The 21206-nt window shown below is 36.0% G+C and overlaps 1 protein-coding gene across 1 annotated transcript in view; it reads right to left on the reverse strand.

Annotated features, from left to right (window-relative positions):
* Positions 1–1232: 1232 nt before the first annotated feature.
* Positions 1233–21206, reverse strand: part of LOC121858309 (mediator of RNA polymerase II transcription subunit 12-like protein) — a gene marked incomplete at its 3' end in the record, with an annotated part of 265779 nt that continues 245805 nt past the window's right edge. The window contains 6 exon segments of the mRNA XM_042354642.1: positions 1233–1668; positions 2192–2372; positions 4771–4902; positions 7260–7395; positions 13292–13432; positions 14090–14183. Coding sequence (XP_042210576.1) covers positions 1233–1668; positions 2192–2372; positions 4771–4902; positions 7260–7395; positions 13292–13432; positions 14090–14183 — 1120 coding nt within the window.

The following is a 21206-nucleotide window of genomic DNA, read 5'->3' on the forward strand; positions in this document are numbered from 1 at the left end:
AGCATATATATATACAGTGACCCCTCCGTTAACGAACTCAATCCGTTCCAGAAGGTCGTTCGTTAACCGAAACCATTGTTTCAATGGGTTTTTGGGTAATTGGTTCCAGCTCACCGAAAATTTCCTAAATTCAACAAAAATGGTAGAAAAGTTCACTTACTTTGAGGTGTGTATGTAGAAGGCTCCTGGATGATGATGATGGGAATTAGAATGGGGGTGGAGGAGAAGGAAAAGGAGAAGGCATTGGGGTGGAAGAGAAGTCACCCCATGGCGCCATTTCACCCATAAAATTTTAGTTCTCTTGGTGTATTTCAAGATTATTTTCTTTAAATCAACACTGCACTGCATTATATATTGTCAATATGTAAAATATATTTCAAAATGACCAATAATTTGCTTGGAAACACAGAAAAAAAGCGTTTAGTTGAAGAGAGTCTCAAGCAAGATGTTACCTCCAGTGAAAACAGAGAGAGACTAACGCCTGTTTGCTGTGTTAAGAGGCTGGATGCCGCGCATTAAACTAGTCACTTTACCTTCAATTATGTTCAATAATTGTTAAAATGACTAAAAAATTGAATATTAAACTTTTAAAATTATTGAATAGTATAAACTTCTTGATATTTACTAAAATAGTAAGGAATTTAAGCCCTAGAACCGATTAATGTATTGGCGGACTGATACTAAAGCTGGTTGCCTGGTCAGTGCAAGCGAAAACATGTTGAGGACGGTTCGTAAGAAACTCGTTAACCGAATTTTTGTTCGTTAACCGAATTGAAGATCCTTATGGAAGGCAGTTCGTTAACCGAAATTTTGTTAACCGAGGCGTTCGTTAAACGAGGGGTCACTGTACCTGTACAGTATATTATTCTCTTATTGATATTTATCTTCTATATTATGTGTGTGTCCATACCATCATAAAATTAAGATGTTATTTTTACTACAACGTACATATTGTGTCGGAAAAAGTGTAGTCTGGGGGTCGGCCCAGTCTCTATTTCAATTAATCCCATATGTTCTGTTATTTCGTTTACGCGGACCTCCACGGGTTTAATTGACCGCGTAAATCGAGACTATACTGTACTGTAGATTCATCAAATTATAGTGAGCAGCAACTCAGATTACAGAAATGACATGAAAGAGTAAGGAACAAATGGTTGAACAAAGATGTACAGTCAAGAATGGCTACACCAAACTCTTAGGGATGCATAAAAATGTTAATGAGTAATACTGACCTGAATGTACTGTGGTCGCTGGACTATCTGTGATTGAGTCATGCTTTGTCCAATGTAGCCACCTGGCTGCTGTTGTCGTAATCCCATCATAGTGGGATTAGTTTGATAGCCTCCCTGGTAACCCTGACCCATTACAGGTATACTATTAGCTGGGCCTCCAGGACCTGTAGGGACGGTAGCCCCACCTGGACCTTGACTCATCATTTGTCCACTAGCCATGGGGCCTTGTTGATATGATCCATACTGTGCCAAGCCAGCTTGGGCAGGTCCACTTGGACCACCTGGAGGTCCACCTGGCCCTCCACCACCCATGCCTGAGTACATCTGACTTCCTTGGCTGTGCATACCTTGCGGCATAGGGCCGCCTGGCATAGCTCCACCACTGCTGTACATAGATCCTTGCTGAGGACCTGGAAGACCTCCTCGCAGTCCAGACCTATGATAGAAAAGACCAGTGAAAGATGGAAAACTTTACAGATACTTATGGGAATGGAATGGAATATCACAAACATTATAAAAAAAAAATAGTGACAAAATAAACGAGAGGAGAGAGTTTCTAAAATGCAAGTTCATATATACAGTATTTAAAGAAAAACTATCTGAACAACAATAGACATGATAGAAATAATAATAAAAAGGAATAAACATATTGATTCTATACCTTACTCAGTTTGGGACAGTCAAAAAGAGATAACTAGATAAGTAATGAGCTGATTAAAATATGTACACAAAAAATTCTTAATGAAAAGAAAAAGATAATCTATGCCAGGGTGTCCATGACACTCACTTTACCAGGTAAACTTTATCAGCATCATGCCCTTTCTTTTCTAATGTTTACACACAAATTACAACTAATAATTTCTATACCAAATACAGGTATAATTCACATTTGGTACATAATAAAATGAAGATGTTATTCATGTAATTAATGGTATTATTATCAACACAAATGAAATTACCTTATTATAGGTCCCTGACGTGTTAAACTAGTGATAGGTCCAGGAGCCATATTCGTAAACCCTGCATTACTTGGATGACCCGTTATCATTGCCGGCGGTCCACCTGGGTGGCGTTGACCTAGCATTTGTCGTATTGCTACTCGACTATTTGAAATGGCTGACTGGAATCGAGCGCCACCAGCTACCAAGAAAAAATATAAGTTTTATAACAATACAGTACTGTAAACACTTTTCTTCACAAATGAAATACATTCATAATAAATACGAAAGCTTCACATACACATATAGGAAAGATTCTCAATAATATTTATACTGCACCCAGGAACTTGGGATCAATCTTTAAGGTGGTGTCCTGAATACAAATTACCTTTCAATGTGGAAGGATTTTTAAGCAATGCATCTGTGCAACATTAATAAAAATTAGCATTTTGTCACACCAAAGTCAATAAGTACATTTTCATGAGGCTGCAGTTTGATACAAATACCTTACTCCAATATTTCCCACATTTTACTGAGTAATCAAAATAAAATTTTTACTTTATAATAAAATCACATAATTTTGATAGTAGTCATAGGCTTCTTTGCAATTAAAATATAAATTAACACTCTCACGCACCTCGATGCTGATATCCACATTCATGTCAACCTTGTCCAATTGGCACTGATGCCATTTTTGCATCACTCAACAGAAAAAACTTCAACCAAATCAAGTAATTATGATTGACGCGTGAGGTTTTGGTGAGTCACTCCTCGAACCATTCTCACTCACGGTAATCGAACACTAATTAAATACAGTATGTGGCAACCCCTCCCAGCATGAGCTTTGTGCACTTCAGTAGTCTCCCAGCAGTCCAGCTGGCATGTGCTGTGGACATTCCTTATAAATTTTCTCCCATTGTCTCTCCCACACGTTCCGGCCCTCCATTGAGCAATAATATCGCCTGCAAATTTGTTAATAAAGTATTTATAATTTTTATAAAATTAATTTTTTGTTTATATTTCACTGATTCAAATTTGTAACCCTTGTTTGTGTATGAATTGCTGGGGATGAATTTTATTATTCTAATATTGCTGACAGGCAAACCGTACATGATCGTACATGCTATAAAACCACTTTAACATACCTACACACTTATACTAACCAATGAAAAAAAAAAAAAAAAAAAAAGGCGTAGTGGGGCCAAACGAGAGAGGGCGATATGCCATAAAAAGTAGTCCGTGATGACGCAAAACAACGTAGTATCGGATCACCGGGACGTTAAAAAAATTTTTGGTCTCTAAAGTTTAGCGACGTAGTACCGAAACAACGTTAAGCGGGCAGACGTTAAGTGAGGACTACCTGTAATAATAATGTGTTTAAGTAAGCAATAACATAATTTTAATTCTCACATTCACCTAGGTAGAATTTAGTCTACTGGAGACAGCAACTGAGGGATTCATTAGCCTACGGGAGACCGCAACTTCACATATAGGATGAAGAACGAGATTTTGAGGCATTTTTCAGACAAAGAAGTGCATCTTATATGCTGTAAAATACGGAACAAGTTGAGTGTATTGAAAATTGCAATACTACATGACTTCACATCGTCAAAATTATTTCTTCTTTTTTATTTTTTCACTTTTTTCTTGTTTTGTGTGAAAGAGCAACCAATTGTATTAAGAAAACACCTAGTTTTATAAAAAAAAAAGGACAGATTGCCCAAAAAATCCCCCCCCCCCCTCCACACACACAAAAAAGATAGAAAGATGCAACGTGGTTCTTCCATGCAAGAAGGTCAGAACTAGCCTCATGCGAGGGAGGGTAGTTGCTATAAATGAGGCGGTGCGCAAGAGTGTTAATGAACATATAATCAGTTCAAACTTTGGCTCTTTTTTTTAATAAAAAAAAAAAGAATATTTTAAATCATATTAAATTTTAAATAAAAGAAAATATATCATGTCCTATCAATGCATTCACTTTTTTGTGGGCATATATAAAACTATACTGCACTAGACATGTTAGTACTGCAGTAATTTCAGGTAACCAAAAATAAGTATTGCCACCCTTGCAAGACAGTTGTAATGACTGGAAGAGAGAATAAGAATTAGAAATAAGGTTTTGTGTCTCAGTCTCTCAGTCACAGGTAATAATTTCTTTTCCCTTCCTTTAAATCCTACTTCAGAGGAATAATTCAAATCTTGAATGGGCTTTTAAATAAAGCCACAATGTAGGAAGAACATCTTACACAAGTGTCCTCAGCACTTAAAAGAACCAGAAAACTACTGTAACATTTTTCAAACTCGTACAGAAGTAAAATTGTTGATCATAAATCTTCTTGAATCTTCAGTATATTTCTTGAGTACAAATCACAAATTATAACTAACCCATAATGAATTGGGTGTAAGCAGTCTGAACAAAGTAATGTACTTTCACTTTGATTAATGGAGAGTTATAGGTTCACACACAACATGCCATCCATGACCAATCTCAACACCCACATCAACTCCCACTTAACCCAGTGTAGCAAAAGCAGCAAAAAAGCAGTTCTGTAAGCCATGTATTAGGGTCATTAAATATGCAATTACTGTGAAAATAATACCTTCCGCAGACTCATTGCTACTGGTTTTAATATTAAACTCTGTTCCTGTCTTCACTGGAGCTTGGTCATCACTCTTTTTCGTGTGTGCATTGTTAGCATTTTTATTAAACCTTGCTGTAAGATGCCAAGGTTCTGTGGAAACAAAGAGAAAGAATAATTTATATATATAAAAGATGCAATCATGCCAGGCCAACTATTAAACAACTCACCACACTTTATGAAAAAGTTATTCTGAAAAACTGAGACCCGCATCAAAATTGCTCCATATTGATGAAGCTGTGAGTAATTAATTACTTAAGTCACCTTTGGTAACTAAATGTTTTTCTGTCACTACGCTAATTTTTTTTTGAGAGCTAAACAGGTTAACCAATTATAGATGAGATTACTCCAATCCAACAGAACTGGCATGAAAACTGACAAATCTCATTTAATTAATGGGCCAGTAATTGATATGATTTGATGCCACTTCTCTCCAGTATAAACAAAAACTTAAATTTCTCTCTAGATCAAAGAGTACTAGACTCAATGTAAAACAGCACATCGGGATGAGCTTTAAAGATTTAGTCGTCAGTTCCACCTATGTTACACAACTCATTTCTACTACGTATATAAAGTATGTGGGTGAAATAAGAACTTGTATTTAGCATTTACCAAAATCAGTGATTGTCTCAATTCACTCCACACCTAATATCTCTTTCTCTCAAACAAACACATCCACAATTTTTTCCATACCCTTTCACGTTCTCAAGGACTGCTCCTCAACATCGTCACTAACTTTCTCACTTCTCGCTCTAAAAATTCCCCATCTTCTACATCAAACTCAATGTTGTAATGGACAACTGGCAGGTGGCATACCTGTGATGTTGAAATTATTGTCTATTCAGTTATATAGTAAAATGTTTTTGTTTGTTTTAATGGGAGAATAATTTTGCATTTGGATACAGAGCTTGAAGTGTCATTAATACCTGATAGGTTTATTTCAAGCTGAACATCATCATTATCATCAGCTTACATAATCTCAAGCATCCTGACACAGCATAGAGTTTGAGGAGGCCAGGTCTCCAGTTCAATGCTGTCTTTTACATAAGCTTGAAGATGGCAGACAATGTGTACCAAAGATGCACCGACCCCACCTTGACTCTCAAAAATTGCAATTTTACCTGGCAATACTTGGTGATCCGTGGGGTGCTGGTGCAGGGATACTGCATGCCATTATTTTGTCCTTCATGAAACACTCAAGATTAAATGTGGAACATGTATTCTTGAAATGTGATGTGAGAATATTGTGGCAGCCCTGGATGCAGTTGCATTGCCAATTCATTAATATAATTTTCTTTGTTATTTAAGCAAATACACAAACTTTTGGAAACTTCTCACGATCTTAAATAATGATTAATAACTTATTAGTAAAAAGTGCTACATTTGGATTGTTTAACATTTATCATGAAAGTGATACAGACGAAAATAGATCTACATATCACAAACTCCATTACATACAACCTTACTTCAAGACGTATTGCCAGATAAAATTGCCAGTACTAGAGCATCTTTTTTGACTGTACATACTGTATCTAAAACTTCGGTGATAACTTCCAGCCTTAGTTTTGAAAATAAACACCCTAAGCAGTGAATAGCAAGAGAAAGAGTCAAATTCTTAACAATTCTATACTTACTCTGGAACAGTTCTACAAGAAATGCATCTTATAATTTTACATTCTTTAACTTGGAGGAATTTTCTCATACAATGAAGTTATAATGAAAGTACATATGATATGATATGATATGTAAATATGTGTAAGGAGTATTACTCAGCTAGGAAATAGTAGAGCAGTAAGCTATATTCAAGAAGCAATCTAGTGATACACCTGAACACCAAAGTGGGTCAATAATATTTCATAAGCCAAATAATTTTGGGGCAAACAGTACTCACTGATATGCCATGTTATATAATCATCACCCATGTAACATGCTTGTTAGCTTTTACTGTATTTACATTAGTCTAGTGCTCTAATGGATATTGGCTGCAGTTAGGCTGCCTATACCTTCCTTTCCTAACACAACTGATAGATATTTTTCATGCATGAGGAATTCATTTCAAGTCTGGCTTAATACTTCTAATGATCAGATCTAGACCCTCCTTGTTTCCAACTTAAAAAAAAAAATTCTGTGATTCTGGTTTCAAAAAAATTCCTCAAGTGCAGTTAAGTACAGTTTACTGTACCAAGTGTTATCTCAAAACATATATACTCTGACAGCTGTCCATACTAATACTGTATTACATTTCAAATATCACAAACCAAGTAAGGGGTTACTAAAGTATTGCACAAACAGAAAGAAAATTTTTTTTATACCATCACCAACAATAACTTCATGTTGGGGGTAAAGTATAAGCTAAATATGAAACAGAATTCCTAAAAGCAAAATTTATCAATACACAAAATAAAATTAAGGCATATGATATACTTTCTGAGTATGATGAAGGAACATACCTGGTGGTAATGGTTGCTGTGTATAAAAGGGTTGTTGTTGTTGAGGTGGCTGCTGTTGACCAAAGCCAGAACCCCACTGAGTGGGTGCTGGTCCACTGAAGCCTGGGTTTTGGTAGGTCATGGCTGGCATAGTGGGCTGCAACAATATATGCCAAGTCATCAATGTCAACTAAGTTATTTTGCTAAAAATTAAATACAGTACAGTGGACTTTTTTGTTATTGTATTGGCTTGGCTGGGACCAAGCAGTTGCCAGATATTCCAGTTTTTATAATAGTTATGTGTATGGGGGTCCCAAATTGCTAACCTAAAAATCACTACATGTTAGCCTAACATACTACGCCCACCACTGGGCAGTGAAGTCTTATTATAATCCAATACATGTGCAAAAGGACAATAGATTTGTCACTGTAATGGCTGGACATGCATCACTACATGCTTAAGGACTGGAAAATAATGGTTGGGTAGGAGTGCAGGCAACTGCAGCACCAGGCAATGCCATGAACTACTACCCGAAATTCTAAATTTTGCGAATTTTGCTGCATTTAAAAATTTGTGAGAGCATTTTTAAATTGTATAAGTTTTTGGAGAATACTGGAATACAGGCTGTTGGATTACTAAAGCTCCACTATAAAGTTTCTACCTTATATGGTACAGTGAACCCTCGAAGATTCGGACTAAAAGGTGGGACCACCTGTCCGGAAAAGCCGATTGTCTGTATCTTCCAGAGAATGTACTAAATGTATAAAAACAATAAATAATGATACAGGGGGCCCCCCAAATTAGCGGATTTTTATTTAGCAGTTCTCTATTAATCGCGGATGACACCCTGGATGTACCCAAGAATGTTTGCAGGTACAGTAGTTTTAAAGTTACCGACATTTTTGCGCCTGGGACAAGGAGCCATTAGTTCTAGAGACATTAATTTCTTTTACCTGTATTGTAAATATGTGTGTGTGTGTGTGTGTGTGTGTAGACACACACAGCGCCACCCCCCCCCCTTCCCCAAAGAGTCGCCTCACTGTTTGCCTAAAGTACTGACTCATTCATGATACAATAATGTTTACTGTATTTATTTTTCATTAATTAGAACAGATACATTACTGTAATAATCTGTGCTTATTAATACATGTAACTTTCATACACAATACAGTATAGTAGTATATGCCTCTTAGGTAAAAAATAATGCCATTCAAGGTATATTCAGGTCATAAGACCCACTAATGCCCCACCCAACACTGAGTGACCTGACGTTGCATTAGGTCAGGTTAGTAACATGACCCAATTATCTCCCACCCAACCTTCATCACAAGTGTTAAGACATGATTAGTTATGTATAACAGTCAATTGAGTGAAGTGTGTTACATAGACGTGATGATCGCCCAAGAGACTAACGAGCCGATCAGTGGTGAAGATAAAAGAAACAGTTCTGTTCACGCCTGTATCATATAGAGCTTTTGTTGTTTTTAATATATTTATTTAACCAAACTTTTAGATAAAATATTCAGAATAATTTTGATAAAAAAATGGTGTCTAACAAAATTAAAACTGATTTTACTGACTCCAGTATCAACATTTCTTACATTTTTTTATATATAAGAATAGAATTCTCATCACTAAATCATGTAGAAATATTTTGTTTAAGGATATCTTAAAAAGAAACGTTTGGTAGAACATTTATTCAGGATCATTATGGTATCAAGTTCATCTCCCTATCACAATTAGCTACACTTGAGTGAAGAAGAGTGAAGAAGAGGAAGAGGAGGAGGAGGAGGGGGGGGGGAGACTGACCACGCGAACCAACCCCACATAAAGGTTCACTTCCGTCAACACACACCAACACCACCTACACATCACACATACACCCCTAAATCACACACAAACACACCCTCTAGCAACCACACACACCCTCCAACAACCACAAACACACACCCACCCAACACCACTCACACACCCTAACACCACTCACACACCCCCAGCAAGGGAATTAAGACATATCTGTGTGTGCGTGACTGTATGGTAGTAAGTTAAATATCAGCTGTTGAGGAGCACTTGGCAACACTCATTTCCACTCCATCTCTCCACCCATGCCTTTCTGCTTTCTCACTCCATATTTTAAAATGTTATGTAACAAAATGTTGAAGGGATACAACTTTGCTCATTTATACTTATATCTGTAATTACCACAATCTCTTTAAAAATATTTTAGGTTTCGTGTTTATTCAAGGCGTCTTCAGGTCATTAGACCCACTGATCCTTCACCCCAAGAAAAAGTAACCTAACATTCTATCAGATCAGTAATATTAGACCACTAATCCCCCATCCTACCTCCACCTGACATTGCATCAGGTCAGATTAGTTACACAAGACCCACTAATCCCTACAGCTCCATGGGAGTGGAAAATAACATTCTTTGCTGTAACACACAGCTTCATTCATGCCCATATCCTTTAGATTTTTAATTTTTAAATATCTGTATTTACTTAACCAAACTTTTAGATAAACTATTCTGGATTATTATAGTAAAGAAATTAAGTTTTTAACTTAACTAAAACTACTTACGGATTCCAGTAATTTAGACTCAAGGAAAATATCTCCAGCTCCCAGAAACGTTCTGGGGAAGTGGGCTAGTCTGTGTGTCTGTGCAAGAGGTCTAGTTTAGACACTCGGAAACTTTTCCGAGTAACCGGAAAAGGTTCCGGGGATAAAGAATTTTTCCGGGTTTGAGAAAGTCGTCTTGTTACCCAGAAGTGCTCTGCACCAATTGTTCCGGCTAATGGACATATCACTGAATCAATTTACACCTTAAGAAATAAATAAAATATGCTAGTTCCATTCCCTAGCCTCCCTTTGCCCCATAAAATACATTACATATACAGGTGCTCCTCCACTTAAGAACGTTCAACTTACAAACTTTCAGAGATACAAACATCATCACCGAAGGGGGTTACCTGCCAGAACTGGTGTTTAATGTGGATGAGACTGGATTATTTTGAAGAAAATTCCAGACAGAACAAAAATTACCTAAGAGGAGAAGAGTGAGGCAGGTTTTAAGGCTGCATTAAAGGGTATAGCTGTATTAAATATCCATAATCTTTTCATTTTTTACAATATGTTTGGTATCTACAAGAGTAAAGTTGGACTTTTTACAAACAAGTCTCAGGAACGTAACTCGTTCGTAAGTAGAGAAGCACCTGTACATCCAAAAAGATAAATAAACTAAATTAATGTTTAATTAATAAGATAATACAATCTTTTGTTTTGTACTCATTGATGGCCAGAGCTGGAGCGAGTGTGTGGTGGGGTAGTGGATAGGAGGAGTATAGTATGCACTGTTGTGGGGGTTAGGCCTAACGCTACACCAATGTCCACAGCACGTTAACCTTTCTCAAAATGGTTTAAAACCACAATTTTCGTAGCAAGGCTAATTGGTCTTGTGTTGCTTCTTCACAACACTAGCATCACTAACACTTGATGGACACTTGAGAGCCATTTCAAATGGTTACTGTACAGTATTTATTGCAAAAATACTGAAGCACGCATGTACGCTGTGGAAGCTTAACAAAGACTGGTGAAAAACGCTTGGGGAAGCTGTGACGCTCAGCGAGAGAGCGTAGCGTGCCAAGATGAGAGAGGGTGGTGCGCCATACAAAGTAGTCCGTGTTGGGTGACAACGTTATAACGAATCAGTTGGGTCGTAAAACAACTTTGTCAGAATCATGGGTATCTAAAGAATAGCAATGTTAAGCGAGGCCTTACTGTATAAACTATAGATTGGTAATACAGGGGGCCCCCAAAATTTGCAGGGGTTAGTATCTCAAAATGGCCGTGAATTGCCAAATCCGCGAATAACATTTGCAGACTGGGGGGGTACATTTTTACTTGTATACAAAAAGATGTACATTCCCTTTATGTGTTTGCCCTTTGGACAATTATTTCTTTTACCTGTATTGTATATATATATGTGTGTGTGTGTGTGTGTGTGTGCTGTTCAGCATGAATGTCACTTACTTATAATCAATGTGTACTCCAAAAAAATTCAGTGAAAACATGTTTTGTGGGATTTTAAGACATTGTTGTAAAGTCCCTTTCTTGGGGAAATGTAGCTCAGCTTATATAATGGAATTCTATGGAAAAATGTGATCTGACTGATGAAAGGTTTATCTGGAACGAAACTCTTTCATAAATCTGGAAGTGCCTGTATTCTGTATACAAACCTACCAAATATTAAGATACATTATTCAAATATGCATCTATACACTACATATTGACTGGGATAGTCACTCACACTGAGTCTATGATGTTCCAACTTGCATATGGTCAATAGTGGACAATGTTCCCATTACTGGATCTTACTGGCTGAGTCAGCTAACTATACCGGACAGAGATGTCCAATATTACGAATATCTGGTAATATGTCAAGAAATATATTTTTGAGAGGGTTTACTGTACTTAAATCAATTTTTATATTAATACAGGTTGTACCTCTCTAGTCCGGCAACCTCGGGACCTGACCGGTGTCGGACCATGGAAATTGCCGGACCATGGAAATTCACCCTTTTCCTGGATAGATAGTGACTTGTGCTTATGCCTGGAAGCACTAGCACCACTTTCTCTGCGTCATGGTCTCTTTGAAGACATATTGAAGGGTTAAATGTCGTATAGTAGCTTCTCAAATTTCGCGAGTTTTTAATTCTTAACGTATTTTATTGGAACACAAAAAAATAAATAAATAAAAATTTTGACGGCGGAAACTTGAATTTCGACGGGTTTGAACGGCCCGCCAACGTGCAGACGACGTGCATAATCGTGTAAACAGCGTCATTTCTCTTATGTACAAAAGATTCATTGTTGTTTATTACTGAATGTCTTTTTTATTGAATTAATGTTTATGTGTGCAAAATGAGCAATAGAATTCATTAATAATACGTAGAATATTAAAACACACGAGGAAATGACACAGCATTGTTTTCGTTGATTACAAAACCAGTGACTGACTGGTTCTACATATAAAACTGAAGAAAATAAGACCTTGGTTGTAGCTGTAGTAAAATTAATATGGTTGTTTTAAGTAATGTTATTTAATGTTAATAAATGGAACAATAGAAGTAGCTAACGATAATGGTAAAGAAAAAGAGAGATCGCATATGTAAGTGCGCATGCGCACACGTGAAAACATATCGTCATTACTTTACATAAGAATATGAAAGCAACACTTATTTACTGTTCATATATATTTTAATTAATGTTTCTGAATTTGTTTTTATTGAATTAATGTACGTGTGTGCAAAATTAACAATACAATTTATTAATAATACGTGGAATATTAGAGGAGACGAGACGGCTGCCGGCATTGTTTATGTTAAAGCTTACGAAACCAGTGACTGATTGGTTCTACATATAAAACTGAAGAAAATAAGACCCTGAGTTTAGCTGTAGTAAAATTAATGTAAAAAATGAATATGGTTGCTTGAAGTACCTGTAATGTTATTTAATGTTAATAAATGGAACAATATAAGTAGCTAACCATTAATGGTAAAAAAAAAAGTGAGACTGCTCGTATGTAAGTGCGCACATGTGAAAATATATCGTCATTACTCTACATAAGAATATGAAAGCAACACTTATTTACTGCTCATATATATTGAAGGGTTAAATGTTGTACTCTGTATAGACAAGCAGAGAGAGAGAGAGCAGCCGAACTGCCGGATGTAAACAAACCTTAATTTCCCGCGGCTTTTTTTTTTTTAAGGGGATTAGCCCACCCGGGCATAGGTCACTGACCCACATTGGGGCCTGAGGGGCAAAAATTTAATACTCCTGTAATAATAATAATAATTCAGATAAAAAAAAAAAAAAAAAAAAAAAACTGCCTATCTACCTATTGGACAAACTAAAATCGTTCCGGACCACGGGAGTTTCCGGACCACAGAATGCCGGACTAGAGAGGTACAACCTGTATACCTATATAATGGACAAGTGAAGACTGATGATATATAGCATGCAAACAATATACAGTACTAATATATTTTACACTGGCCATGTTGTTGACACTGGGCACTTGTCTTGGTGCTCGCCGCCTGTTGCGTTGATTCTTGCCTCCACGTTTTGATGCTCCACGTGGTGACTGGTCAGATGTTGGGGTGTCTGGAGCCTTCACTTCCTCTTTCACTTGCTGAGGAAAATTAAAATAAAATCGTGTAACAGCAAGTGATGGCAAATATTTATTAAGTGAAGACTCCTTAATCACCTCATTATGTTATGGAAATATTAAAACAAGACACTGTTGGCTTCCAAAGAGGTTAAATTTTTACAGAACATATTGTTTATCATATCCAAGAAAACAGGAATTATTATCTTATACTTCTGTATAATTATTATACTTAAATTGTGTATACAAGACCATGATGTTTAGGTATCCAAAGTTCAAAATTTTCAAGAATTCGAACAGGGAGTGGTCTCAAGCAATTTGGATTTGGGAAGATAACTGCATTCAACTTTTTAATTTTGTTCAGATCCAATGCAATTTCAGTGAGGTTTAATAAATAGGAAACTATCTTATTGGGAAATTGTTTAATTAAAGTGAATGGCAAGATAATTGTTGACAGTGCTATTGATACAATTAGTTTAGCCTTGGTAGAGGATTGGAAGTAAAACTACATTTTGAGGTAACAATCTGGTCAATCAGGTTATCTGTAAGCCAGTATAACCATCACAACCTGGCTGATCAGGACTCCTATGAATGGACTGTTCATATTCCATTCTGAAGATACTACCAGTTTCCTTATGATGTTTCTAATGTCTGCTGGTATATAAAATATCATGGACTTACTTGCTTGTCAGGTACAGGTTCCAAATCTTCTGGGGGAAGTGGTGGTGGTTCAAGGTAGAAGGACACAGCCTTGGTAATTGTATGTGTGTGGAATCTACAGGAAGAAAAGGGGTATATAAATGAAGGTAATTAACATAGCTCACATATAAATTTGATGCATGCTTCATTAAAATCTTGGCCAAATATACCCAGAAAAAGAGTATAAATAAGATAAACATCTGTCTTGAAGTTTTTCTGAGATATTAACAGCAGAAATTGGATCAATCAGTTTCACAGGATACTGCTTTTTATAACTTACCCAGTGGATAGTGATACTTGTGCTGTATCAACAAGTCTATTGGATGACTCCCCAGGTTCCCCAAGGCTATATATTCCAGAAATGTAGATACTCCGTACATACGTACGTATACAGTCATGCACCAGATAACGTCCTAGAAACGTTCTTGGAAACGTGATGTTAATCGAAATGGATGCTGTCCGAAATTACAGAAACCTATGGGAATTAATCGAATTGGTTCCAGGCACCCAACCCCAAGTTTCCCATTTTATGACCATTAGACCCACTAAATATATATATAATGTTATGGTAAATATCATAAACACACATTAGCATGGCTAGGTTTATTACAAAGTGATGAAAAGGATACGATCAATACTGTACAGTGGGTAGTCCACAAAACATGTAGCTATGTCTCTCTTTATTTGAGTGCCCCGTCATAAGAGTCCGTTTTCTCTCACTTCAAGACGCTTGAGTCGTCTGTTTTCTCTTAATCATAGAGTGTAGTGCACCAGAGACTTCGTTATTCCTTAGTAATGACACAGAATTTGATATTGCAACTGGGGCTGCAATTGTTGAGGCAATTTAGATATGTCTGATTACAGTTGGAATATTCAAGATCCATTGTGAGTGATGTTTAAAGCTTCAACTGTCTTTATGGTTGGTAAAACTTGTCAAGTCTGTCAGTCTGAGTAGCATGTGTGAGTCCTTGTGTTTGTACAACCGCTTTCATTCAGACCCACTAAAGATATAATGTTATGGTAATTATGAGAAACACACATATGCATGACTAGGTTTATTACAAAGTGATGAAAAGGATACGTTCAATACTGTATAGTGGGTAGTCCACAAAACATGTAGCCATGACTCTTTATTTGAGTGCCCCGTCATAGGAGTCTGTTTTCTCTCACTTCAGGACGCCTGACTCGTCCGTTTTCTCTTAATCTTAGAGTGCAGTGCACCAAGGACTTCGTTATTCCTTAGTAATGACACAGAATTTGAAATTGCAACCCCAATTGCAATTGATGAGGCAACTATATAGGTCTGATTACAGTAAATGTGTTATTGTAAATTTGTAGGTGAAAGATTTTATCCTCAATAGATGTAGGTTAACATTACACCTGGAGCCAAATGCCTAAGGAAGGAAGGATATTCCTTTAACACATAATATCTGGCCTGTATGGGGAGGGTCATCGTGTCTCCGTCAGGGGGTCGTGGAGTGGTGGTCCAGCAGGCATACGGAAGTGTTTTTTTTTTGGGGGCACACGGGCGTATATATATCGATCGGGCGTTGTTAGGTTGGGCCGTTAACGGCGCATGACTGTACATTATAGTCTGGATATTTTTTGTTTACGTTTGGTCATTTACGCGGTGCCTTGCCGAATGAAATGTTTTAATTATGCGGTAAATTTCATCATTTACGCGGGAAGCGGCGCAGGCAGAGTCGCTGGGGTGCCCAGTCATCAAAACATTACCGAGTTTTTCACCCGCCACCCACCACAGCCAGCCCAAGTCAGTGATAGTGAGGATATGGACTTTGAGGGGTTTGACAAAGAGGCCCTGCAAGCCTCTGTGGTGGATAGTGATACAATTGATACAAGTGATACAGGTGAGGGTCAATAATCTGCCCTCTGCCTCGAACCAACCCCCCATCCCCGTGTGCCCAGCAATCTTATCTACTAACGTAAGTGTTAAAAAACCTAATATTATTGATATTTCTCTTAATTAGTAATTGTGTGTGCATACCATCATAAAATTAAGATGTTATTTTTACTACAACATGGGTATTGTGTCGGAAAAAGTTGAGTTTGGGTTTCGGGCCAGTCTCTATTGGAATTAATCCCTTATGTTCTGTTGTACACTTTACGTGGTTTTCACTTTCTTCAGTACCCCGTGGGTTCAATTGAACGTGTAAATCGGGGTACTACTGTATATATATATACAGTTTTACCCCGCCTAACGCGGTTTCACTTAACGCGTTTTCGCATATACGCGGTGCCTTGCCAAAGCTGAACTTTCACTTAACGCGGATTTTTTCCACATATACGCGGTGAGTGTCCGAGACGCTATTTTTAGATTTGCCCCACCCGCCACCCTGCCTGACTGCCTGTTTTAGCTCATAAAATTCATACAAATTACCAGGCCAGAATATAATTTACATTGCTGGAATTCTTATAATTTGGTGATCATTTTGAATATAAACATCATATATTTTGCTTTAAACTTACAATTTTTAGATAAAAAATTTTTTCTAGGTAACTATGGTATCTTTTGTGCAAAATATATGACATTTATATTCAAAATATTCCTGGTCTTACAAGGAATCCAGCAATGTCAATTATATTATCCTAACTTTAGTTTGAGGTATTATTTATTAAAATTTAGTGGTTATCCCACACATCTCCTTGGGACGGTTGGTGGGGGGTGGGGGGTGGGGGGGAGGGAGGGACCGACCGACCGACCATCTGTTACCCCGTGAAGAATTATTATTTTTTTATTAACTGAAGATATTTGTTTTAGCTCATAAAATTCATACAAATTACCCAGTCAGAATATAATTTACATTGCTGGAATTCTTATAATTTGGTGATCATTTTGAATATAAACAACATATATTTTGCATTAAACATACAATTTTTAGATAAAAATTGTTCTCTAGGTAACTATGTTATCTTTTGTCCAAAATATATGACATTTATATTCAAAATATTCCTGGTCTTACAAGGAATCCAGCAATGTCAATTATATTATCCTAACTTTAATCTGAGGTATTATTTAATACTAAATGTTAAAAACTCTGGAAGGGAGGATTGGTGGGGGGTGGGGGGAGGGTTGGGACTGACCGCGCGGTTGGAAGAGGGGGGGAGGCAAGGTGGGGTACTTTGATTGACAGATAGTGTCGTGAAGATTATTTTTTTTTTATTAACTGAAGATATTTGTTTTAGCTCATAAAATTCATACAAATTACCCGGTCAGAATATAATTTACATTGCTGGAATTCTTATAATTTGGTGATCATTTTGAATATAAACATCATATATTTTGCTTTAAACTTACAATTTTTAGATAAAAATTTTTCTCTAGGTAACTGTTATCTTTTGTCCAAAATATATGACATTTATATTCAAAATATTCCTGGTCTTACAAGGAATCCAGCCATGTCAATTATATTTTCCTAACTTTAGTTTGAGGTTATCCCACACATCTCCTTGGGGCGGTTGGTGGGGGGTGGGGGTGGGGGGGAGGGAGGGACCGACCGACCATCTGTTAGCCGGCTGTGTAGTGTGAGAGGGGGAGGGAGTTGAGTCCATTATTTGAATGGACATTAACTTGGCGACTGTATTTCTCTATTTCTCTTAAGTATTAATTGTGTGCATGTACCATCATAAAATTAAGATGTTATTTTTACTACAACATAGGTATGTGCCTTCAAAAAGTGGAGTTTGGGGGTCGGGCCGGTTTCTATTGGAATTAATCCCATATGTTCTGTTGTTCACTTAACGCGGATTTCACTTAACGCGGGACCCTCTGGGTTCAATTGGCCGCGTTAAGTGGGGAATTTAACTGTGTGTGTATATATATATATATATATATATATATATATATATATATATATATAACTATATATATATATATATATATATATATATATATATATATATATATATATATATATATATATATATATATATATATATATATATATATATATATATATATATATATATATATATATATATATATATATATATATATATATATATATATATATATATATATATATATATATATACAGTATACAGTGGGGTATGCTATAACGAATCTAATTGGTTCTAGAACCTTGTTCGTTATAGCATTTGTTCGTTATAGGATTAATCCGTTCCAGGCCCCCAAATACAACCACTTAACACTGAAAAATATTATATAAAATTGTAAAAATTGTAAAAAAGTGCATACATATGCATCTAAACCCCTGAAATAAAGAATATCATTAATACTTGTAATAAAAATCAATAAATTAGGGAAAAAAAATTTAAATAATGTTCGTTGTAGGATTTTCATTCGTTATAGCATTCTCAATTTTATAGGTAAAACCGTTTGTTATAGGAATATTCGTAGTAGGATCCGTTCGTTATAGCATACCCCACTGTATATATATATATATATATATATATATATATATATATATATATATATATATATATATATATATATATATATATATATATATATATATTTGTGTGTGTGTGCAAGTAAATCACTGTAGTTGCGCATGATCCAGGTATATGCTGATAACCACAAGGAAAGAAGAAAACACGAAGTTCCCAAGCGCCTTCGTGTAATTCACATCTTCAGGGGTGAGTACAGACTAAGGAGAAGTACAAAACAAGGTGTATATATACAGAGGAGGGTGAGATCAAGTCCACAATGGTCAGTTATTAGGTAATGACCCTACTAATCTTTAAAAAACACCGCAACAGTCGGTAGTCAGGTCAGAGGGTAAGGTGACCCAACCTTCTCACCTGGTTACAAATCTTCTTAATTACAAAATTGTCCAGTTTGTACATGCCATTACTCAAATTCATGTTGACTGCTTCGGTATGTTTTATGAGACTAGATTCTATGATGATCCTACTGTCAATTGAATTACAAGGTAATAATGAGGAGGCATTATCCCAGTCAATACAATGCTTATTATCCCTCAGATGAACAAACAGAGCATTGGATTCCTGGCCTGTCCTAGCACTGTATTTATGTTGTTTAAGTCTAGTTACAAGATCTTTACCTGTCTGGCCTAAGTAAAACATATTACATTCCTTGCAAGGAACTTTATAAATGCAACCAATTGTATTGTTGGGGGAGTTCTTGATTAACATTTGCAACTCATGCACTGTTAAATAAATGTTAATCAAGAAATCCCCCAACAATCAGATTTCAAAAAGATTATCCTTATATACAGTCAGTAAAGCGAGAAAAGCATAAAGTAAACAACATAACATATGGGATTAATGGAAATAGAGACCGGGCCGACCCTCAAACTCTACTTTTTCAGACACAATACCTACGTTGTAGTAAAAATAACTTCTTAATTTTATGATGGTATGCACACACAATTAATATTTAACAGAAATACAGTCGCCAGGTTAATGTCCATTCAAATACTGGACTCTCCTCCCTCTCTGAGAAATGTTTGGGTGAAAACACTAGATTTTAAGGTATAGTAATAAATAATACCTCAGACTAAAGTTAGGATAATATAATTGACATTTCTGGATTCCTTGCAGGTCAAGGAATATTTTGAATGTAAACTTCATATATTTTGCACAAAAGATGAAATATTTGCTTTTTGTAAACCAAATTATTACATTAGATCTAAAATTTGTATGTCTAATGCAAAATCCATGATGTTTATATTCAAAACGATCATCACATTATGAAATTCCAGCAATGTAATTATATTCTGGCGGATAATTGTATGATTTTATGAGCTAAAACAAATATCTTCACTAAATAAAAAAATACATGTCTTAGACACTATCTGTCCATCAAAATACTCAGCTCATTAGCCCCTCTTCCCACAATCGTGGGACCTCCCTCCCACCCCCACCTTCCCTCCCTCCCAGAAACATGTTTGGGGAAAACAGTATATTTACATTTTAATAATAAATAATACCTCAGCCTAAAGTTAGGATAATATAATTGACATTCTGGATTCCTACAGGTCAGGAAATTTTTGAATGTAAACTTCATATATTTTGCACAAGATAAAATATTTGCTTTGTGTAAACCAAATTATTACATTAGATCTAAAATTTGTATGTCTAATGCAAAATCCATGATGTTTATATTCAAAATGATCATCATATTGTAAGAAATTCCAGCAATGTAAATTATATTCTGGCTGGGTAATTTGTATGAATTTTATGAGCTAAATAAAAAATTATACTTCACCCGTATTATGTAGATGCACTGTGTAAATGAAATTCGGTTCTGGCGGGTACAGCGTAAATGTAGAATCGTAGTAAGCGAAACAGCAATCGAGGTATTACTGTACAGTTGTACCAACGGTTTCATAGCAGGAATTTCTCTCTCTATCTGTGCCTGCAGAACCGAACTTTCTTGGCGGTTCATCTACTCATATAATTACATTAACATCATATATTTACTCTAGTAATGTTATCTTTTGTGCAAAATATATGACATTTATGTCAAAATTCTGAAAGTTATTATTTAAAAAATAGTAGGGAGGGGTGAATTGAGGGGTGGTGAGGAAAGGTTGGGACAAACCGACCATCTGGCGTGGTTGGAAGGGTGGCAAAGTGGGGATACTTTGATTGACAGATAGTTTTAAGTGAAGAATATTTTTTTTTTATTAACTGAAAATATTTGTTAGCTCGTAAAATCATACAAATTACCAGCAGAATATAATTTACATTGCTGGATTGCTGGTTGATGATCGAATATAAATATAGATTTTGCATTGGACACTGCAATTTTAGAATATAATGTTTTATAAATTAGTATATATTATCTTTTTTGCAAAATATATGACATTTTACAAGTCTTACAAGGAATCCAGCAATGTCAATTATATTATCTAACTTTTGTTTGAAGTTATTATTTATTTAAAATCAGTGGTTTTTAAATTTCTTAGAGAGGAAGAACCAGCAGTGTAGTGTGAGAAGAGGAGTCGAGTCCATTATATGAATGGACATTAGCAGCTACTGTATTTCTCTATTTCTCTTAAGTATTAATTGTGGGCATGTACCATCATAAAATTAAGATGTTATTTTTTACTAGAACATAGTTGTGTGTCGTCAAAAAGTGGAGTTTGGGGGT

The sequence above is a fragment of the Homarus americanus genome, unplaced genomic scaffold (genome assembly GCF_018991925.1).
Source record: "Homarus americanus isolate GMGI-L3 unplaced genomic scaffold, GMGI_Hamer_2.0 scaffold57980, whole genome shotgun sequence".
Taxonomy (NCBI): Eukaryota; Metazoa; Arthropoda; class Malacostraca; order Decapoda; family Nephropidae; genus Homarus; species Homarus americanus.